At 38.9% G+C, this 22,643-nt stretch overlaps 2 protein-coding genes across 2 annotated transcripts in view; one reads left to right on the top strand and one right to left on the bottom strand.

The window, feature by feature from the left end:
* Nucleotides 1-1,017: 1,017 nt before the first annotated feature.
* OCIAD1 (OCIA domain containing 1) lies at nt 1,018-19,267 on the bottom strand. Its single transcript, XM_074866152.1, has 8 exons — nt 19,116-19,267; nt 18,226-18,310; nt 14,168-14,221; nt 13,639-13,686; nt 10,041-10,170; nt 7,673-7,881; nt 6,150-6,299; nt 1,018-1,465 (listed from the first exon to the last, which is right to left on the bottom strand). The coding sequence occupies exons 1-8, from the start codon at nt 19,164-19,166 to the stop codon at nt 1,428-1,430; spliced, it is 765 nt and encodes a 254-aa protein (XP_074722253.1). The 5' UTR covers nt 19,167-19,267; the 3' UTR covers nt 1,018-1,427.
* An 84-nt stretch (nt 19,268-19,351) lies between these two features.
* FRYL (FRY like transcription coactivator) overlaps nt 19,352-22,643 on the top strand; it is a 177,509-nt gene continuing 174,217 nt past the window's right edge. Inside the window, exon 1 of the mRNA XM_074866146.1 lies at nt 19,352-19,693. The gene's annotated coding sequence lies outside the window, so the exon portion shown is untranslated. The remainder of the gene's footprint in view (nt 19,694-22,643) is intronic.

Raw genomic sequence — 22,643 nt, 5'->3', positions numbered from 1 at the left:
AGCAATATAATTCTGGCAGACTGTGCATTTTCAGAGTTCTCTCATCATGGCCATGAGAAGCATTCTCTAAGTTAAATTTCTGATACAACTTCATCTGATTAGGACATTCCTTTTTTTTTGAAGATTAGCTTTTCTGAAAACAATCTTCCTGTTTTGATTATTATAGGTAGTATTAGGTTCTTTAAGCATTCACATCTTCCCCTGCCTTTTTTCCTCCTCATTTCAGCTGACTGCTCCGTACCGCTCCAAAATAATCTTCTCATTCATGCTGCACTGCTACTAGTTCACTAAATCAATAAGGTCTTTGAGTATTTCCATCCTGGTGGATAAGTTATTTTCCTTCTCCAACAAGGATGTCAGGAATGCTTTTATGCTATCAACTTCATAATGGTTTTTTGTCCCTATAGCCAAAACCCCAAAAGAAACACAATGCTGTGAGATGAAACAGCACAGGTGAGAATATGAGATTTCCTCATGGAAGACAACATTTTCACTGAGACAGAGCAGGTAATGCAAACATTAGGAAATACTCTTCAGTAGTTTTGCCAATGTAGCCGTATTCTTACAGGTAATAATAATGCAGTATTCCACTGATCAGGATCTTTTCTCCATAAACCTGTTTTTTTTGTGATAACATGCACAAATTGAGAAATAAGGCTAAATACAAAAAACCTAATATTAACCAAGATATTCAAACTTTTACCAAAGTTTGTCAGGTTTATAACCTTCTGCACTTAAATGTAGCTATTTTAAATATCTGGAGTTTCACTGAATCATTTTCTTCCAAAATGACTCTCTGAAGAGACCCAGTGTGGGAAAGTCAGAACATCAGTCTAAAAATATAGCTGGCACCGTGAAACCATTTTGAAAAACAGTGAAGTATGCTTACTTATGTGTTTGGCTAGGTTCCTCAGCACTTTGTCCCTGAATAGTTCAGTATTATTCCAGACACTACTAACCAACTATGACAATTTGAGGCTTCCAGCATATCCCTTTCAGACAAAACAAAGTGAGAGGTGAGTTCTACAGGTAACTTTTAATGCAACTCTTTAAAATTTCCAAAGATTCTGATATTTCTCCCTTCCCAGTACATGTGATTGCATTTATTTACATATATTTTTACGTTTTGCTATACATTTATATTAGTTATTGCCAGTTACCCTTTTCATTCTTAAACAACAGCACAAATTGTTTACAGTCATGACACCTCACAGTAGCGTCGCTTGCCATTTATGCAAAATTAAAAAAAAAATTAAGCCTAAATACTTTTTTTTTTTTTAAATCTTCTGGCAAGTCAGGATTTTCTCCTCATTTATTAATAGCTGTGCCCAGCAGAACACACCAAAGGTGCTGATACTTGTGACTAATCTAGATGAAGTTCAAGTTATCAGACAGGAGATTATTTTCTTCAGTTCTTCATTCGGCTCTTACTCATCCCAGGTATCTCCATATTTATTTACTTTAACTAAAGAAAAGAAGAAAAATTAGTCACATATGACTTAACTGCAAAAGTTTATCTTATACAATGCTGAATAATATGATGAAATGCATTATCATTTAAAGTGGTAGGTGGGGAGAGTGTCAGTCACAGCACAACAGACATTAATTAAAGCTACTTTTGAATAAATGGGGAAAAGAGTTTGTTAATCATTCTTCTTTAATGAATTAATATTCAGTCAAGAGGCCTACTGTGCTAATTCCTGCTCTACAGAATTTGTAATTACTTTGAAACAAATGCAACATGTGGATGAAACAAAGACAATTGGAGGAAACAGGCAAGGATCGTTAGGATAAATAATGTGGCTACATAATCTAGTTACGTGGACAATTGGATGGATTCAGGATTGTTAAAAACACGTGTTCAAACACAAACAGAAATCAGTAATCCCTACTAGGAAACTACTCAGCCATTATTTGGCAGCTTCCTTTAGTATAGGACTGAGTCAGAGAGTAAAAAAAAAACCCAGGGTATTGGTCTTAATGGATTTATTCAGAAGTATGTCATGCCTAACTGAACAATGACCAGAAAGGGAAAAAGATGCTCTCTTGAAAGTGAGCTGCAAAGTGGTCTGTAATTGACTGCCATCACTGACAAGGTAAAGGATGGATCCATACAAACCTGACACTAGTCAGGCACCCCTTTATAGATCTACTTGCAGATTAATTACCAGGCCCACTGTTTATTAATACCTATCTGCAGTAGAACCAGTGGAATAGAGCAGAATGCATGGTCCTTGTTTCAGTGAGATGTCAGCAAACTCAACATAATGCACTGACAAATCTCTTTTAAGCTGATTGATATTGCAGTGAGGCACAATGAGAAGCTCTCTCAAAGTACAGTTTGATTTCCACTTCTATTAACCATGGCAGCTGAGCAGGCTGTGCTCATTCCCTGGAAAATGGTCCAGTCCAGATCACTATGCAGATGCACATTATTTGTACAGCTACAACGAATGCAAAAGGCCCCAGCATATGAAGTTAGGGACTGCTTAAAACTGGTTTAAACATGGTTTGTCTTCCCTTATGTCCTTGTAACAAAGGGCAAAAAACAGTGTCTCCTATTTGCTAGTCTGGTTCCTACGACGCAGAGATAAGAGGATGAACAAAGGGGGAACAAGTCAGGACATATGAGCTGGTGTACAAGTAACATGTCCAGCGTGACACAAGAAGCAAAATCAACAATGGTAGAATCCCTGAACTGTAGATTTAAATGTACTTGCATTTGTAAAACATGTCTGAATTTCTCAAAGCCTGAGTATAACCATCAAACGGAACACAGTATTTGATCAACATTTTAGAGCGGTCTTTTATAGACCTCAAATAACTAAAAATAATGAACACATATTCTTATTTCACAGCCACAAGATTTGCCATGGAATATGGCAAGGTTTGCAGAACGTTCCTTAAGATTTCTGTGTACAGTTTTCCAGTGACATTTCTAGGCTATTTGTGGAGAAATATCTTGAAAAAGAAACATTGAGTAAATCAATGAATCACAGAATCAACGAGGTTGGAAAGGACCTTGAAGATCATCTAGTCCAACCATTAACCTAACACTGTCAGTTCCCATCTACACCATATCCCTCAGCGCTATGTCGACCCTATTCTTAAACACCTCCAGGGATGGGGACTCTACCACCTCCCTGGGCAGCCTATTCCACTGCCTAATAACCCATTCTGTAAAGAAATACTTCCTGACATCTAGTCTAAACCTTCCCTGGCGCAACTTGAGGCCATTCCCTCTTGTCCTATCGCTTATTACTTGGTTAAAGAGACTCATCCCCAGCTCTCTGCAACCTCCTTTCAGGTAGTTGTAGAGGGCGATGAGGTCTCCCCTCAGCCTCCTCTTCTCCAGACTAAACAACCCCAGTTCCCTCAGCCACTCCTCGTACGACATGTGCTCCAGACCCTGCACCAGCTTCGTTGCCCGTCTTTGGACACGCTCGAGTAATTCAATGTCCTTTTTGTAGTGAGAGGCCCAAAACTGAACACAGTAATCGAGGTGCGGCCTCACCAGTGCCGAGTACAGGGGTAAGATCCCTTCCCTGTCCCTGCTGGCCACGCTATTTCTGATGCAAGCCAGGATGCCATTGGCCTTCTTGGCCACCTGGGCACACTGCTGGCTCATGTTCAGTGGGCTGTCAATCAACACCCTCATGTCCCTCTCTGACTGGCAGCTCTCCAGCCACTCCTCCCCAAGCCTGTAGCACTGCTGGGGGTTGTTGTGGCCCAAGTGCAGCACCCAGCATTTGGCCTTCTTGAAGCTCATACCGTTGGCCTTAGCCCATCGCTCCAGCCTGTCCAGATCTCTCTGCAGAGCCTCCCTACCCTCGAGCAGATCAACACTCCAACCCAGCTTGGTGTCATCTGCAAACTTACTGAGGGTGCATTCGATCCCCTCGTCTAGATCATCAATAAAGATGTTAAACAAGAGTGGCCCCAAAACCGAGCCCTGGGGGACACCACTCGTGACCGGCCGCCAACTGGATTTAACTCCATTCACCACAACTCTTTGGGCCCGGCCATCCAGCCAGTTTTTCACCCAGCAAAGCGTGCGATCATCTAAGCCTCGAGCAGCCAGTTTCGCCAGGAGAATGCTGTGGGAAACGGTGTCAAAGGCCTTGCTAAAGTCAAGGTAAACTACATCCACAGCCTTTCCCTCATCCAATAAGCAGGTCACTCTGTCGTAGAAGGAGATCAGGTCTGTCAAGCATGACCTGCCTTTCATAAACCCATGCTGACTGGGCCTGATCCCCTGATTGTCCTGCATGTGTTGTAAGATGGTACTCTGGATGAGCTGCTCCATCAGCTTCTCGGGTACCGAAGTCAAGCTGACAGGCCTGTAATTTCCCAGATCATCCTTCCAACCCTTCTTATAGATGGGCATCACATTGGCCAATTTCCAATCTGTTGGGACCTCCCCAGTCAGCCAGGACTGCTGGTAAATGATGGAAAGTGGCTTGGTGAGCACCCCAGCCAGCTCCTTCAGCACCCTCGGGTGTATCCCATCCGGTCCCATAGACTTGTGTGTGTCTATGTGATGTAGCAGGTCACTGACTCTCTCCTGGATTGCGGGGGGGTCGTTCTCCCAGTCTCTATCATCTGGCTGAGGAGGCTAGATTCCCTCAATACAACTAGTCTTGTTATTAAAGACTGAGGCAAAGAAGGCATTAAGGACCTCAGCCTTCCCCTCATCACTTGCTACCAAGTTTCCTTCAGCATCTAGCAGGGGATGGAGACTCTCCCTGGTCTTTCTTTTGCTATTGACATACTTATAGAAACATTTCTTGTTATCTTTCTTGTTATCTTTGATTGCTGAAGCCAGATTAATTTCCAGCCGGGCTTTGGACTTCCTGATTTCTGCCCTGCATAGCCTCACAGCCTCTTTGTAATCACTGTGAGTGGCTAGCTCCTTCCTCCAAAGGCTGTAAATTCTCCTTTTCTCCTTGAGTTGCAGCCAAAGTTGAAGTGTCAGCTGATAGAATTCAGCAGCAATCTGAAACTACAGCTTCAATAATTTTTTAATGTCTCATTTGGTATAGCCATGTGATAAGAGAAAAAGGCTTTCATCCTTGAAATAACAGATTTAAATCATTACCCAATAATTGTTTGTAATTTTTATTTCAAGACTGTGTAGATCTGAACAAAGACAGATGATCTGGAGAAAGTAACTCACAAGCATGAAATAGACTGACACTCTTAAGCAACGCTGTTCCAAAGCTTACTACTACCGCTTCAGAGATTTCTGCTCTGAAACACTTTTCTATGCTTATTACCACCTGTTACACCAAATAGGAGAGTTAGCTATTCCTACAAATCTTGTTGCAACAGGATTGACAAGACTGGACTCTGCACACAAACTCAAACAATTCAAGCTGACTAGCCCAGTGGTGTGTTAAATGATAAAGCATTCCTCTTGCTAACATTATTTTCACAGATGGCACACTAAATTTAACAAGTTCTAGAGCAATTATGAACCGCTTCTGTGTGTCTCCATTTCAAAAAATTGATTGAGTCAAAAAGTTGACTGAATGGCATCTTATTCTTCAGGACATTGCATTCTTATTTTGCTGTGTAGTTTTGTTTTTCACTGTGAAAACAAGTCTCAATATTGCTGCCAAATACTGTTTCCTTCCTTTGAGATTTAATGTAGAAAATGAACCTCTATAAACAATGCCTCTATAGAAATCCACTAATTCCACATGAAACAATTCATAAAAATAAATACCCTCCTCTTCAAAACCATCAACCATGTGCTCTATTTTGAGAGAACAATGCTATCTAAAATATACACCCCCTTCCATAGCTAAAACTCTTCAGCATAAGCTCTGGGCTCAGAGAATTCTTTGTTGAAAGAGGTTGCTCGATATATTCAATAAACCAAAAGTTATGACATTTTCAGTGTGACAACAAGCAATATGGCTAGAGAAGAGGAATTATAATTTGCTATTGGAAGATCAACATTTTTTAAAAAAAGAATTAATTTGAAATATGAAACTACAGACCACATCACATATGAGATACCTGCAGATCCTGTAAAAATAAATTGCTCAAAGGGTAAGCAGAATTAAGCCTTGAGTTTGTAACCATTTTTAACATTATTGTCAATATTTGAATTTACTATGTATTTCTGTAAATCAGTGTATTACCTTCCTTAGCTGTTTTTTCCTGTGAAAACTTGCTCGGCATTTCTGCCTTTGGTGGCATCATAACCTCATATGTCTCTCTGTGTTTATTCCTTAATTCTTCATACGTGATACCTTTTTTTTTACGGCTTTCTTCTGGAATTGGAGCGGGATCTGAAAACAAAAACATCAAAATACAAGAACTTGCATCACACCCCAAAACTTGGCTACAACCTGTTCTAGTATGCCAGTTAATTACAGCTCAATCCCAAATGAAAAGGAGCATGACAGCTGCAATTCTAAATGCAACCGAGAATGTATGTGGTCTTTAATGAATACATTCCTTTTATCCTTTTCATTTTGTCAAACTGCTTTGGAAGACTGGCAGTTAACTCCTCTTCCTCATTTTACCCAATGGAAATCCTAACAGCTGATGGATAAACCAATTCTGGTCACTTTATCTAAAATTTACGACAATCATACATGTGATATATTTATGATTTCTGAAGAGAAATCTAGGTGAAGCTCAAGGGTTTGCATTCAGGCTTTAAATTCTGCTTTCAGAAAAGAATTAGGACTACATCCATCATATGTCACCTGATAAACATTTTATCCTCTTATCTACATTTATAATGCAGAACCTTGATTCTATAATGAAGGTTCTACCAGCTATTGATATTTCTGATGAAATGTAATTACAATTTCCTTGACCCATTTACACCCGATACTTTTATATAACTAAACCAGAATTGATTGAAAGGACTTTTGTGAAATAAAACCTTTTCCATAAAGGAATTAAAAAATCCAAATTAATTTAAAGTATGAAACTCTGCATTTGACAGTAACTTCCTCCTCTGTGTACCAGAGAGACCTGAATTCAGAATCGTGTGCTTCCCCTGCACTAGTGGAGGACGGAGTTCAAACTGGAAGGAAGGGAACAGCTGCACAGAACAGTACTTGAAAACCATTTTAGTTCTCCGTGAGAAAATCAGCTGTTGCTGGACAGAACACAATATGCATTCAGTTCTCAGAAGATTTAAATGTTTGTCACATTATAAAAAAGTTTAATGTCACTGAATTATAGTAGTATATAGTTACAGCACCACCACTGGTGAAAACTAAATAACCTCAGAAAGGCTAGCAGACAAAAGGTAGAGACCATGGTTTATTTGGTGCAGTGAAAGGATGGCATATTCACCTTAATTCAAAAGGAACTTCAAGTCAGGCTGAGTTTTTTGCAGGTTTAGTTTCACAACAGATTAAACCTTGTAAATTAATTTACGATACTTACTTGCAATTAGTGCTACCAAAACATGAAAAAAGCCCTGAATTTAGTTTACACTTAGAACATTAGAACACAAAATAATACCTACATTTCGCTTCTGTGTAAAAACAATTCTGGGAACTTCAAGCTGTTTCACTCAAAACCACTATATTGTACCATGTATGTTTGTATGGGATGAAAATACATAGTTTAGTAAGAGAAGTATCTAAGAGAAAGGCAAGTCATCGTACTACAAACTGCTGAATATTAAGACAAAACACACCTTGAACAGTGTAATCAGTAATTCCTGTAGGTGAAGATTCATTCAGGGAAGCACTGAATGGAACGGGTTCATAACTTGAGAGGGCTCTATCTGTTGAACTATAATCATCTGAATAGCCGGAAGAAAGTGGGAATCCAGCCCTTGGAGAAGAAGGCTCAGCAAACGACTGAGAAGGCATGTCTGAAAATTCAGATTTCCGACTGGAACGGCTGGAAAATAATAAAATTAAATATTAAATACAGAAATACTGAAGTTAAAAATGGATCTGTATGAGTAACAATATGTGCAGTTCAAGAAAGCACTCTTCTATTTTGAATTATTTAGTTTCAAACACGAATTATTGTCTTAAATAAAGTTTGGGGTGGTTTTTTTCTTCTTTACATTGCAAAGATCTATCTAGTCCCTTCCCAACGCTCTTCCCTTCCTCCCAGAAACTTAAATCCCACCTGAAAATCTCCAGAAGACAAAAGAGACTTGCACTTTACAAGACAAAAATGACAATCCCTCCCCCCAGGGAGTCTTCAGACAGAACAAAACACATCAGACATAAATAGTACAGGGTGTGCCCATGTAAGTAGTGGTAGCATGAACTACAGTTATTTTTAAAGGCCTTTTAGGAAGAATTTGAAATTTAAAACTCTTCATCATTAGAAGCTGCTGTAATTGATCAGCACAGAACAGCAGAAGAAAAGGAGAATGAAGAGCTATCTTGGGGAAATTAAATTATGAAAGTTTATTGGTTGCTGAATTTGGCAGAAACATTACCAAATTTTCTCTTAAGAGAGAAAGGTAAGATTGTATAAAGAATATTCTGGAAACTGATGTCTGATATTTTAAAGCATCCACTACATACTCGGAATGGCCCTGCAAACCACTACAGAACACATCTCTATCAAGAATGCCACCACTTGGTGCCACTAGAATGTCTCTAGAGTATTTATTAGTTTTTTTACTTTAAATTTCTGCTTAGTTGTACTTTTAGTTTCACATGAAAAGCATTTGCAATTAGTCTTTGTTTTGTTCTCACAATAAACATACAGAGGTAAGCCTTATTGCCTTATTTGTAAAGCATATGCAAACAGAGCTTTAAAGAACTATCTAATCTTTTAGCTCCTTACCTAATTTTAACTGCAAATCAGAATTACCAAAACACATTAATTAGTAGATGTATAATGACCATGAAAATGTAATTATTTCTGTTCCTGGCTTAAAAGAGTAGCATGCATGTATTGCGATAATGCAATTTGAATGAATTGAAATTAATCATTCAACCAAGGAAAAAAAAGGAATTTATTACTTAGGAAATAAAATTTTACAGATGCAAAAGAATGGGCCATTAAAGGTTGAAGGGACTTATTGGTGCAGCAGATGATGGCACTTAAACAGGTTCTCACCTAGAGTAAACACAGTTAACAATCCTGACAATTATTAGAAACTAGAGTGGGGTAAAGGGACAAGTCTAGCTCCCATTCAGCTCAGTTTACACAGTACATGTGTAAAGTGGTAACTCCTAAAATTATGTTTGAGGCCATAAGAACATAAACATTTCAGAATAAAGGTAGATCTTGCAGACAAAACTGTCATAAATCTGAATTTATGAAGTAATTAAGAATTTAACCAAATCCTTTATAAATATTTAACAAATCTTAGCACATACATAGCAGGACTACTACTCACTATCCAAACACTATTCTCCCAGTTTTCAATCAAGGCTTGAAGTGAGATATTCTGAAAGTAGTTTGCAATTAAAACCCACTTGAGGTAGAAAACATTCTGGAACAAAACAGGAAATAGTTTTAAGAACCTGATGAGTTTCTCATATGCACAGCATAATGCTGTTACAGATGTAAAGGATTTAAACAAATGGCAGTAAGTTTGACCACCATGCTTCTTCCTGCACTGATATTGTTTACTGAGCTCTTTCCTTTGATAAACACTGAAATCATTTCCACCCTCCTCCTACTTCAATCAAACTAAACTATGGGAAAAGCTTCCAGAACATAACACTATTTCAGTTAACTTAGTTTACTTCTAAACTAAGGAGGCAACTTCTGCTGTCACACTGCTGTGAGTAAATTCCATGGGAAAACAACATCTTAATTTACAAGGAATACATTTTGCTAAGTAAAAGATGTCTTTTTCTACTCCTCAAAGCAATCAGTTGTATGTACAGAGCTCAAAATGCGTGTTTCATAGCCGGCCAGCTTATACAGCTTCCTGAAAGTGGTAGATTTGGGCTAATAGGGAAAAAAGAGAATGTGCAGCTCTGAAGATCTCTGAAAGTTGCAAACATAGCCTTGATGTGTTAGTATTAAAAATGTTCTATTCAAGAATAAGTTTTAAGTTTAAAAGAGAATTAAATTCTTACTTATGTGAACTATGTCTCTGAGCTTGTCGTAGAACATCTCCTATTGGGGAATCCTTCAGTTTCTTAAATTTTTCGCTACAGATTGGCAAGTAGGATATCTTTCCACCCAGGTATCCACACATTCCAGCAACTTTTTTAAAAGAAAAAAAAAAGACGGGTTTATATGCTGTATCATAATATTCAATATAGTTTTTAAAATAATTTCAAATAAAGTACACAGTATCTTGAAGAAAAAAAAGTTTAGTTCTAAACCAAAACCATGCAGTAATCATCTCTGCTTCTGCAGACAAAGGGTACTAAAAACAAATGCAACAGCTGAACAGAGACATAGAGCAATGATTTAGACATGGCATGAGCATCAGATGATTTCAGCTAGTACTTCATGAAAGGTGACAAAAAAAGGAAAGTAATTGCAATCAGTTTTTCCCAAGATCCAGGAATAACAATTAACTATCAAAGATGATAAAACAGCCAGGAATAAACAAAGGTAGTAAATTCTTCTCATTTAATCCATCAGAACAGTCAGATCCTGAAAACGCTTTCACTAATATGAAGAGGAGTCTAAATAAACTTGGTATTACGCTTAGTATCTTCTGAAGAGAGTTCTATGGTATGGTTGCCAGAGGGCAAACAACTGAATTAGCTGAACCCTCACAACCACTAGGCAAATGCTTTCAATTTAGTGCATGAGCTGTTTTCATCTGCTAGACAGGACATAAGAATAAACGATTGCGATAGTTCTTTCTGGGATTAAAACTGGTGATTTCCATCAACTGACTCCTTCAAGTTTTATGAGTGGGTCAAACGGAGTATGAAGGATTCAATGGCAATTAACAGAAGTTTTCTTGTCAACTTTTTATGAGCAAAGGACTAGACCCTTCTTTCATATGCAATGAGTATTTTCTAAATACAAAGACTAAATACTCCATCATCTTTAAGTCAGGAAGAGTTAATTACCAGTAACACTAATCCTCTGAGGTCCTCACGCTGTGGATTACATCGCCTGAGAATCAATATAAAAGGGGATTTTACCCTACTCTGCTGTACTGGTACTGAAACTGTGATTCCTGTTCTAATATCTGTATTTTCAAAAGGAAGTTAAAAATCCTTTTCCAAGGGAAAAGAGAACAGCCACAACTACGAGTGAAGTTTACAACTGAGAAATATAAGGGTTTAGCTGTTTAACAGGTAAAAAAAAAAAACTGGAAGACACCTCAAATGCTATAAATATGCACAAAGGAAAAAATTACAAGCCCCTGAAAGGAAAAACAGCCCAACAAGAATTCAAACTAAATATTTACCAAACTAAAGCTAAGCAGCAAAGATAATTAATCTTTGGTATAAATTACAAAGAGAAAGTCTCTTTTCTTGAGGCCTTCCAGTCAAGAAAAGTGGAAGCATCTCTCTGGAAGATGTTTCACCCAAAGTAATTATTGACTAAAATACTTGGTTTCTCTTATTACAGAACTAACAGCCAGATGAGCCACATTTTTGAAGTTAGCACAATAAATTATATCTTGTTGCCCTCTGCTTCTGTATTCACTGTGACAAGACCTTAGAGAAGCTGATCAGAGATTGATAAAAGAGGGCAGGTCCCACTGCAGGCTAACATGAAGCAGGACATATGGATCATTGCCAAACAGGGATAGAGGACCAATAGCTCTATGCTATGTTGACGGGGATGCTGTCAATGTAGTGTATCAGTCATGACTAACTAGGAGTTCCATTAAAGTGTCAGAGTGCCTAGAAGACTACTGAGAGAAGTTATGAATAATTCCTGTAGGCAGAAGAACATCCTGGAATCTGAAAATTCCTATCTGGAAAATGAAACACCTCTCAACTTCCAGATAAAACCAAGAGGGGCAAAGCAGGAAAGATGCAAGATAGAGACTGAAGAAAACCTGGCTCAACTATGTTAGTTAGATATAAAAGACCAACTACTGTGATCAGGCATAGATACTCTTCGGAATAAGAATCTAACAACCACAAGTGACACACCATTGTCAAAGACAGACTACTGTAATCAACAGATGCAGCAGCAATACGCTCAGATCAGAGACACCAGAAAAGCAAGAACTGTCTGGAACTGTCTTACCATTGTTTAGCATCAGCTAGCTGTGAGCTAGCAGCAGTGCCTGGAATTGCATATGCTCTTGTTTTAGTACTCATGGAGGAAAAATAAAAAAGAAAACAAACCATGAAACACAACTGCACTGCTTCCTTTAATCTGATTTCACTGCAGGAGGAATGTGCAGTTAAATTATGAGACATAATTTGGACCTGTAAACTATGTCCCTGGCAATAGTTTTCAGGAAGATCCTGTAGACAGTAGGCACATCTGACCTAAGCAATGTGAAGATGAAACGAAAACTGCTTAACTCGGGCCTTTTACAGTCCAACTATGTGCCAGAAAAATCCCCAACTTAACATGCATATAAATCACACGAAGTTACCTACTGAAAAACAATGAAAATACACACTTTATGGAAAATTCTTTTAGTATAAAATGAAAGTTCATATGTCTCCAGTGAACATCGAAAAGGAGAAGCCAGAAGTATTTTGGCTTATAATCTTAACATGAAGAATAGTTGGTCCAGTCCAGCTGCTCCTCATTTTTTCCCTTGATTTCAAAACTTAGTTCTATTAAATAGGAGGAATGTGGTCCTTAACTAGAAATGCATAGGAGCGATCAGGGAAATAATAATTCTATTATTTATTAGGAATGTTTGTGTTATACCATTGTTTGGTGTTCAAAGAAAGCAAGTAGAATTTAGCATAAACAAATGGCAGCCCTAGTCTCTCACATTCATTTATCTGCTTAAACATCACTTCCTTCACCACAAATCATGGGTTTTATCCTCTTCCCACTGAAGTAAACTGTAAGAGTAACTGACTGTATCTGGGCAGATTGGCAAGATGGCAACTTCCTGGTTTACTGTCATGTATTACATTGAAAAGGTTAATTTATTAATCTATTTTTGATTATACTTATTCCAAAATCATTCAAATGAAATTACCGTTTTCCTCCAATTGTACATACGTAACGTCCAGGAAAAAAAGGCACTAAAATAGCCTGAATGGGACAAGTGAGCTGCATGAATAAAGACCTTCAAATTAGGAAGGGAGGAGCGGGTGTACTCTGGCAAAGTAATTTAAAGTAAGCTGGTACAGTATCTATTTACAATGTTTTTATCTTAAATTCTGACATTAGTCTTGTCAAGCATATTTCAAATCTTACAATCTTATGGAAAGCCTATAAACAAAACTTGTCCAAAACATGCTGCACAAATTCAAAGATAGTGAACAAATGCAAAAACCTCTTGACACTGAACAGGTTCTTGCAGTATGAGATGCTGTAAGTTAAGAAACATAGCTAAAATGTTGCTGACCATTAGAATTAACTGCAGGAAGGTGAAACTTATTCACTGGATATATCAGATCATTTACTCCAAATCTTCAGGCACAGTTGTACCAATGTAAGCACAGCGTGGAGTCACAGTGAATCAGCCAGCACGTTTCATGGGAATTACCTCTGTGTAACAGACTCCAGAACCTAAGGTATGAATACAAGCTGAATTTATACATAGCACTTACTTACATGCAACTTTCGTAAAAGAGCCAAATCTTGAGCTGTCTCTTAGAACACCTGAAAATGAGGATCAAAGTAATCAGTAATAAGTTATTAAGAACTGGGCTGAGAAACAACAACTATAGTTATGCTTGTAGGTTAGTTTGTAGCTATGTTTGTAGGTAGCAGGTTATTTTACACCTAATGTTAAAGAAAATTCAAGAAAACCTAACGTCTGAATTCCCCATAAAATTATAAAAATCTAAGAATTACCTCTTTAATCATATCACGCCCAGTATTACTACACACTATAGAATATACTGTTTCATAATCACTGTGATACTGCATTTGTCAAATAATAAAAAATGAACAGGAATTTGATTTAAAGTTTTGCTCCTTCTTTAGTTTTAGGAACTGCAAGTCATGTAAGCTGAAGAGTCTAAACTTCTTTTAATTACAAATAAATTAGACATTATATTATTATAGTAACTGTATTAACAGCAGAAATATATTTCATCTGAGCAAATCCAGATTAATCCAAAGTATGTTTACACTTTACCTTTCCTAATTAAGAAACTAGTAGCAAGCATGCTCACTGCAGCCAAAGGAAAAGCTGTGAAGAAGAAGAAAAGTTGCTTAAAATATGATTTTCAGTGTTTTCAACCACATTTAACAAAATATGCAATAAAATGAGAGTTGCTAGGCCTCACTAAGATCATTTGTATAAGAATATAAGGATATATATGTAAAATTCACAAACTATATATAAATAATGGAATAGTCTCAAATCCAGTTTTTAAGACCTACTACAAATTATTCAATTCTGGTTAATGAGTCATCCTCTCTACATTAGATTTCCTACTTCCTAAAATACAAAAGCCAAAGGCAGACGGGATAAAGCTCTAAGGACAAGATTCCACGTCTAGCTACAGCATCAAGGTTAAAACTTTAAATCAGAGAAGCGCACACAGTTCTTCAGGACAGAACACAGTGACATAGAGGCCAACACCTCTAAAAATTCTTGATAACCAGAAGTCTTGATTTTGTTTTAACATAAAACTTTGGAAAAATTTTTAGAGAGATATAAATGTAATTGTTTAAAATTAGGTAACCTGTTTTATTCACCAGCAAATTAAAGAACAGGGCAGCTTTTTCTGTAGCTTACGGATCAAACTATACAACTCAGGGGTAGACAACAAACATGGAAGAGCATTACTGCCTGTTGCGAGCAGCTTAACAAGTTCACATGGGTTTTTATTGTATTGAAAGACTTCAGGTGTCAGGAAGCATCTGAAGATGGCAAAACCCAAAAGGAATGCTTATTTCAAGCAAAGATAACTATGAATTGGGATGATTAACTTTCAAACTATTCGTAAAGATCACCATGCCTACACAAGATACAGTGACATGGAAATAACGAACATGACAGAAGACTAAAGTTAATTACATTAAAGATGTAGATGTATCATAAGGAAATTACATTTTAAGCAAGTCTGAAAATGTAGATGTTACAAAAAAGCTCAATGACTTTAACTTTACCTAGGGGAGAAATTTTTGCAAGTGTAACAAGAGCACTAGATATTTATAGTGTTTTGATGCCTACAATCTGCTAATTAAGTTCATATTTGGATAAATGATATTTTTTAGAATTTGGACAGCACAGTATTAAAATATACTTTGCAAACTAAGAATTTATTCCTTCACAGATTCTGACAGGTCTAAACTAGGTTAGAAGTCCAAGCAGAATTTTAGGGCAAATATGACTGGATGTCACTTTTAAGAAAAAATATTGGCTCCTTGGTTCACAAGCAAGATTAAAGTAACGCTTCAAAATAGATAATAAAATCTTCCAATCTATTAAAAATTAAAACCTTGATGCTTTTAGAGATTCTAGACTTAGATTTTCCACAATTTAAGAGTTCTATATTTTCTGAGATATAGAACGGCAGTGCCAATTTGAAGCTAAACTGTAAGAGAAAAAAATGGGGGGGTGGGGTGTGCGTGTGTTAAAAAAAAAATCCAGAAGAACTTATTACAGAGGACTTCAGTCTAACCCTTGGAGACTTACAGGCCCAACACAAATATTCCAGATGTCAAAGAGAGGTTATACGCTTTAGTGGAAACAGATGCTAGTATGTGAGCATGTAAATGACCTAAAAGGGTGACTAGAAATTAAAAGGATAATAGGTAAATGAAAATTGGGTTCATACATAAAAATTAATATGAATAATTATTCAAGTGTAGAAAAAAAAACCAAAAGCAGCTTAATAAATCAGAAAATATCAATTTTTTTCACTGCTATGGGCAAAAAGTACTTTTCCTGCTTCAGGAACAAAATAAAATAAATCCTAGGAAAAATAATGGAAGACTGATATGCCAACAGCACATAACTAAGGATGGGAATGTAATGTACCCTAATCAAAATGATTTTATGGGGAAAAAGTCATATTGATCCAGTTTGATTTTGTTAGTGAGATTAAAAGTGCAAAGGATAAAATTGTAGATTGTAATGTGAATTTTTACAGTATTAGAACTTATACTGTATGATGTGATTAAAAACAGTAATATCAGTAAAGCGTATATCAAACTGCATTATGAAATGACTAGTAAGCATTTCTGAAATAGAAGGTGTCAGTAGAAACTACTGCAAAACAGGGTTTGTAAGAACTGATAAAAATTGATTACAGCTTGAAATTTGAGTAACCAAACTTACTCAAATACATACACAAATGTACATTCATACAGAAATGTACAGCAATATCTGTGAATTACAAGAACTGATACAGTAACAAATGAGGACCTCCGGGCAGTCACACAGGCAGCCCATAGCTCTTGCACAGGGGCATTCAAATAATATGTATTTAATATATCAAATACAACAATCTAAGTACATGTAACACAGAACAATGAAACAAAGACAGGAGACCTAGAAAACAGTGACAGGCTTTAGGCTCTCCCAGCAAGATAACAACACAGTACAACTCCTGAAAAAAATCTCTCGATTACTGATTGTCTTCTTGCTACTAAGGAACCTGACTCTTTTCACTTATAAAATTATAAGGAAAATAGCTAGATTTTAGCAAACAAGCTGAAGGTCTTCAGGTATTTGAATAAAAGCAAAAGGGGAGAATGCCACGGCAATGGAAAATAAAGCAACTGAAAATAAAATAGTGGGTAACAATCACATCAGAAGGCTTGGTCAAACCTCTTGACCCCGAGTATAAAAAACAGGTATGTCTTGAACCTTTGGATTACAGAAACAATGTTAAGAAGCAACGCCATCAATTCTCAATGTTTCGTGGAAAAAAAACCAAACAACATAGCTTTGGTATTTCAAATAAGATGAGACACAAAGTTTTCTGTGAAAACAATGCAAGTGTATTATTATTCCTGTCTATTAGCTGTAGTACAGAAATCACTACTGACTGCAGAATCATGCTTGAGAATCTTCTTTTACTTACAGAAAAAGAAACCCAAAACTTCATAGAACCACAGAATCATTCAGGTTGGAAAAGACCCTTGGGATCATCGAGTCCAACCATCAGCCCCACTCTACAAAGTTCTCCCCTACACCATATCCCCCAGCATCTCATCTAAACAACCCTTAAACACATCCACGGATGGTGACTCCACCACCACCCTGGGCAGCCTATTCCACTGTCTGACCACTCTTTCTGTGAAAAATTTTTTCCTAATGTCCAGTCTGAACCTCCCCCGTTGGAGTTTAAAACTGTTCCCTCTTGTTCTGTCACTAATCACCTGTGAGAAGAGACCAGCACCAACCTCTCTACAATGTCCTTTCAGGTAGTTGTAGAGAGTGATGAGGTCTCCCCTCAGCCTTCTCCTCCTCAAACTGAACAGTCCCAGCTCCCTCAATCTCTCCTCATAGGATTTGTTCTCCAAGCCCTTCACCAGCTTCGTTGCCCTCATCTGCACTCACTCCAGCACCTCGATATCTCTCTCGTATTGAGGTGCCCAAAACTGGACACAATACTCCAGGTGTGGCCTCACCAGTGCAGAGTACAGGGGGACTATCACCTCCCTACTTCTGCTGGTCACACTGTTTCTAATACAAGCCAGGATGCTGTTGGCTGACGTCTGGTCATGCACAGACACAGAACTTTTCTCCAGAAATTGAGCTGAGCAACTACTTATACATTGCTCTTTTCATGAGTCTCCAGAAAGACAGAAAGCAATAGTTCTAAGCTAAACTATTTTATTCTTGCATTCTAAAGATAACAACAAAAATTGAAAATAAAAATGCAGAAATAACAAAAAAAAAATATTCAGATACATAAACAAGAGACTCCATGAAGTATATATATATTCAGACTTTTATTAATCATATTAATTTAAAATATTAAGGGATCTTATTATAAAGCATAAACCTTACAAAATATGTTGCACCTTTTACAAAATTCCTGTCCTGCAAACTCTTAATAAGTATAACTCCTACATGGCTGAACATTTACTGGGAAGCAATTTTAGACCAGCTGAAGCTTGTTAATCAACTGCTGTGATACACTGACCCGGGCCTTCTTCCCTTAATGTCTCACATAACAACCAAAACTAAGGGTGAAAGAAAACAAACCAAGTTTGTCAGCAAACTGAACTTACCTCTATACCGGGCACTCTCTTCAGCACATTCCTTGAGGAGTCGTCTTTCCTCCTCTGTTGGCACATAAGGCTTAGGTACTTCCCTCTTTCATTAGGGAAATAAATTAGAGAAGAATGAGCAAAAGAAAGGTTTGTGGGAATTGTTCAATTAAAAACTTTGTCTAACTTTCACACCTTGTAGTGCCTGTACTTTCACACAGCTATACTTCAGGGACTGGTGCCTTTTGTCTATAAGTGTCACGTGAAATATATAATTTAAAAAATTCAGTGCTTCTGCAAATCACATGAGAGAGCAGAAAATATTTTGTTCACCGTGAAATTCTAACTCAGTCCACTCCTTTTTCTTCAGAAAAGCCTGCTTTGGGCCTTGCAACCAGCCTTCCAAACTGATGAAATCTGACAGCTCATTAAACCCTTTTTAAAATATTTGTCAAGAGTTTTAACCATGCAGTGCGTGTTGTCCGCTGACATGCATATATTTAGTGAAAGCTAGCCAGCAGCTTTGCCAGCGTGTGAGAAGTTTCTATCCGAGGTGCATGACCCTCTCCTGCCGTGGAAGACGTGCGACCGGGCACCCCGCCAGATCGCCGGTCGGGAGAAGGACAGATGCGAGACGGCCGCCGGTACCGGGGAGAACACCTCCTGCCGGGACTCCCCTCACGAGAGGCCGCCGGGAGGGCCTCAAGGGCACCATCCCCCCGCCTCCGCGGGCCGCCAGGGAGCCCCGGGCAGGGGCGGGCGAAAGGCCGACGGGAACCCTCCCCCTCCCCGGCCGCGGAGGGTGCGTGCAGGCCCCGAGCCGGCCGCCTCGCCCTCCGCAGAAGCAGCCCTTAGCCCCACCGAGATCTCGCGGCTTCCCAGAGGCAGTGCCGCCGAGCAAACGACAGTACCTCGGCCGGGTCGCCGGCCTCCCCGCCGCCGGGACCCTGCCCGGCCTCCATGGCGGGGCGGGGCGGGCAGTGCGAGCGACAGCTGACCCGGAAGTCGACGCGACGCTGTTCGCCGCCGCGGCTCCGTGCGCGTGCGCGGCGGCGGGGGGGGCGGGGGGTGTCCCTGGGCAGCGCCGTTAGGCCCCAGGGCTCCCGCTCGGGGCTCGCCTGGGTGGCGAGCGCGCCTCAGGCCCCCAGCCCGCGCTCCACGGCTTTCTCCCCTGTGGAAACCCGGCGGAGAGCTCCTGCGGGCGGGCTGTGAAGGCCGCGGTGCTACCAAGGCGCCGTTGCTGGTGAACTCGGGACTGTGGCCCGGGGCTGTCTGTTTATTTGCGTTCAACAGCAGCGTTTCCTTGCTGGGAAAGCCGAGCGAGGGCGGTGGAAGGACCTAGAGGTAGCAGCTGAGGCTCAGAGCATTCATTTCAATCGAGAATGTTTCCTTCCTGTGCTTTATCTTGTTTCCTGTCTGCTTAAAGAATGCCACCCTCTAATACCCTTGAGAGCAGGCATTGCTTCAGATGTGGTGAATCCCTTTAAAGGTAATCCTTGGTTGGTTTTGTTTTGCACAGCGTTAATACATGCATTGGCGGTTCTTGGCTCTGTAACTGGCTTGCTGGATTTGACAGATGGTGGCAAAAAGCTTTTATCCGTCCATGCCTAGCTTGAACAATAGGTATGTTATCTATAGGTATGTTTACTGGTTGCTAAAGACGCATGGCCAGAGTTGACTAAAGAGAAAGGATGCCTGTTACCTAAAAAAAGAGTTTATTTGAATCAGGGCAAAGCAAGGACCTGGCAGGCAACTGCTTGAACTTGAAAATCGTAGAGGTTTGGTAGTTAGGATTGTAGTGAAGTGGGAGATTAGGAGTCTGCGTGCTTGCCTCTAGCTAATGCTGTTGAAATGGCAGCATTAATGGATGCTTGCAGTTTATCAGAAATCAGGAAAAGCTGAGGAAAAAATAAAAGGATGTTTCTAATAGCACAATGTATACTGCGGCATTTTCTTGTAAACATTAAGTACTGGTGTACTTAAGTACACCATATCCTGATCTGTCTCTACTTGCCTGGAATGCACCACTCCCTTTAAGCCTTTCCTGGAGCAAGCCATTGTCTCTTTACCCTGGAATTCAAGTGAAGAGGCTTAAATTGCTGCTGAGTGCTGTACAAAAAAAGTCCATGCCTGAAGATAGAAGAGGGAAGGTGTTAGAGATTGAAGGTGTCTGAAATTAGTAGGGAATGTGGATGTGAAATGTCTGAAATGAGTAGAGAATGGAACTATAAAATGAACACTGAGTGTATGAAGGACCTAGGACAAATGGGTTAAGGAGCATGTGTAAAGTAATAGGTTTGGCTGCCTGGAGTGGCCAGCTGCACCAAGAAAGCTGTAGAGGAGATGGGCTTCCAAGTACTGGATTCTTGAAATAAGCTGGGAGGATAGAACCGGACAGAATGTATTGTGGGGTTCTTAATTCATAGTTTATCATACAATAAATACATTTCTAATTTGCATGAGATTGGAAGTAATCTGTTATCTGTCTTTCACCTCTGCCTGTCACCAGCCCCCCCCCGCCCCCCCCCCCCCAAAAAACGAAGCACTCTCTCAATACCTGAACATCAGTTATGCACATTATTAATGGGAAGGCAAAAGATTTTGGCCTCATCGGCTCAGGACAGTTTTATTTATAGGAACATAGCACACTTACTAAGGCAATTTATTTCATGCTTCTTCCCACTTAGCTTTCAATACATTCTAGGGAAAGAGTACAATGGGTTTTTAAAGCTTGCATCTTTGTAGGGTAGAACATATTTATGGACTGCACCTTCTCTGAGCATGGAGCTTCAGTGGGGAGGAAATGGCTATCGGTCTCCTTCATTGAAGAAAATAATGACTGTGAGCAGTTTTGCCTCTCCATTGTAAAATTAATAGTTACCCATTCAGTTTTCTCACTTCACTATTCCTAAGTCCCTTAGACTTCCAATGGGAAAAAAAGAGTTAAAATCATGCAGCGAAATGGTGAGTTTGCCATCCTCTCAAAAATGTTACCTAGTACAGTCTGGTTTTGAGATACTTACAGGAATGTATAAGTTTCACCTGGTTACATACATCCATTTGTTGGTTTAGAACTGCAGTTGTACAGCCATATTCAGCATAGATGGTAGAGCATATCCACATCCTTGGCCCTTTGTTCTCTGTCCTCAAGCCTTTTTTTGAAGTTCACCCATAGAAAGAAATCTTAACAAGGATACCCTTTTTGACTTCTGGTCTACTTCTACCACTTCCTTTACATTCTTGCCATGTTTCATGCCACTACTGAGAACTTAGGTTTAAAATTGGTGATGGTATTGCCAAGTCCTGATGTATTACATAAAATCTTGTCCTCAGGCAAGGCTTAAGACTAGATTTTTAACCCTTTTCTATAAATCTATAAATCTCTTGAGTACTCTTTTCCCTACCTTCTCTTTCGACAGGTGCCATTACCCGATATGGTATTTTTATTTAAAATCTATGAGTAGTCCTTTAGAGATGACAAGGTAACATTTCTCGGGGAGTTTTGAGCTATTTGTTTTAATGACATGCACAATGACAGTTTCATGTTTCAGCAACTGAAACATGAATTTTCTGATTGCTCTTTTGTGTGTGTTTTTAAACATGTGCAATCTATAAAACTGACAGATTATTTGTAAAGAGGAATAGCATAAAGTTATGTACCTCAGGATTCAAAAAATTCTTTTTAGAAGTATTGCAACTCACCTATATCTATGACTAAAATTTTTATCTTTTATGACTTAGTATCATCCGAGAGTGAGTAGCATATTTGAGATTCAAAATACTGTAATACTGAAACTTGATAGTTAACTTTTAGAAATTTGGAATGATTTATTTTGAAGGAGATGCCTCAAAGAAAGAAAAGGGAAAACTTTCAAACAGTAAGATTCTTTAAAGTGAACTGATTACTTATTGTATCGGGTCTGGCTGAGCCAGAATTGGTTTTCCCCTATAGCAGCCCTCATGGTGCTGTGTTTTATGCTGGGAGCTGGCAGGGTGTTGATAGCACACTGGTGTTGTGGCTACTGCTGAGTAGTGCTTACACAGCACCAAGGCTCTTTCTGACATTTCCCCCCCCACAGTGGGACGGGGTGGGCAAGATCTTGGGAGGGGACACAACCACCACACTTATGTAACCAGAAGTTGAAAGGTGTGAAAGTTGTATGGTTTCTAACTGCAGTACTTGCAAAACTGGTGAATATTCAGAACTCTTGAAAGTGGAGCTCAAGAATTATTAGGGTGAGTTATACGTAGACTGTCAAGTGGTTTAAAAGCTTATCTTTCTGATAAACTCTTTCCCATCCCTTTGTTCAAGTTAGCAACAGGCTTCACATAGGTCCACTGCAGAACAAAGAGTTGGCTTAACAAATAAGTTTTATGATATTGCAGAACTGAAACAAGTAGATGTATGAAAGAGCTGGAGTATATGCTGATCTGGTAAG

This window comes from Strix uralensis, chromosome 4 (genome assembly GCF_047716275.1).
Source record: "Strix uralensis isolate ZFMK-TIS-50842 chromosome 4, bStrUra1, whole genome shotgun sequence".
NCBI classification, from domain to species: domain Eukaryota; kingdom Metazoa; phylum Chordata; class Aves; order Strigiformes; family Strigidae; genus Strix; species Strix uralensis.
The sequence above is the reverse complement of the archived record's forward strand: the minus strand, read 5'-3'. Positions and strand labels throughout refer to the sequence as shown.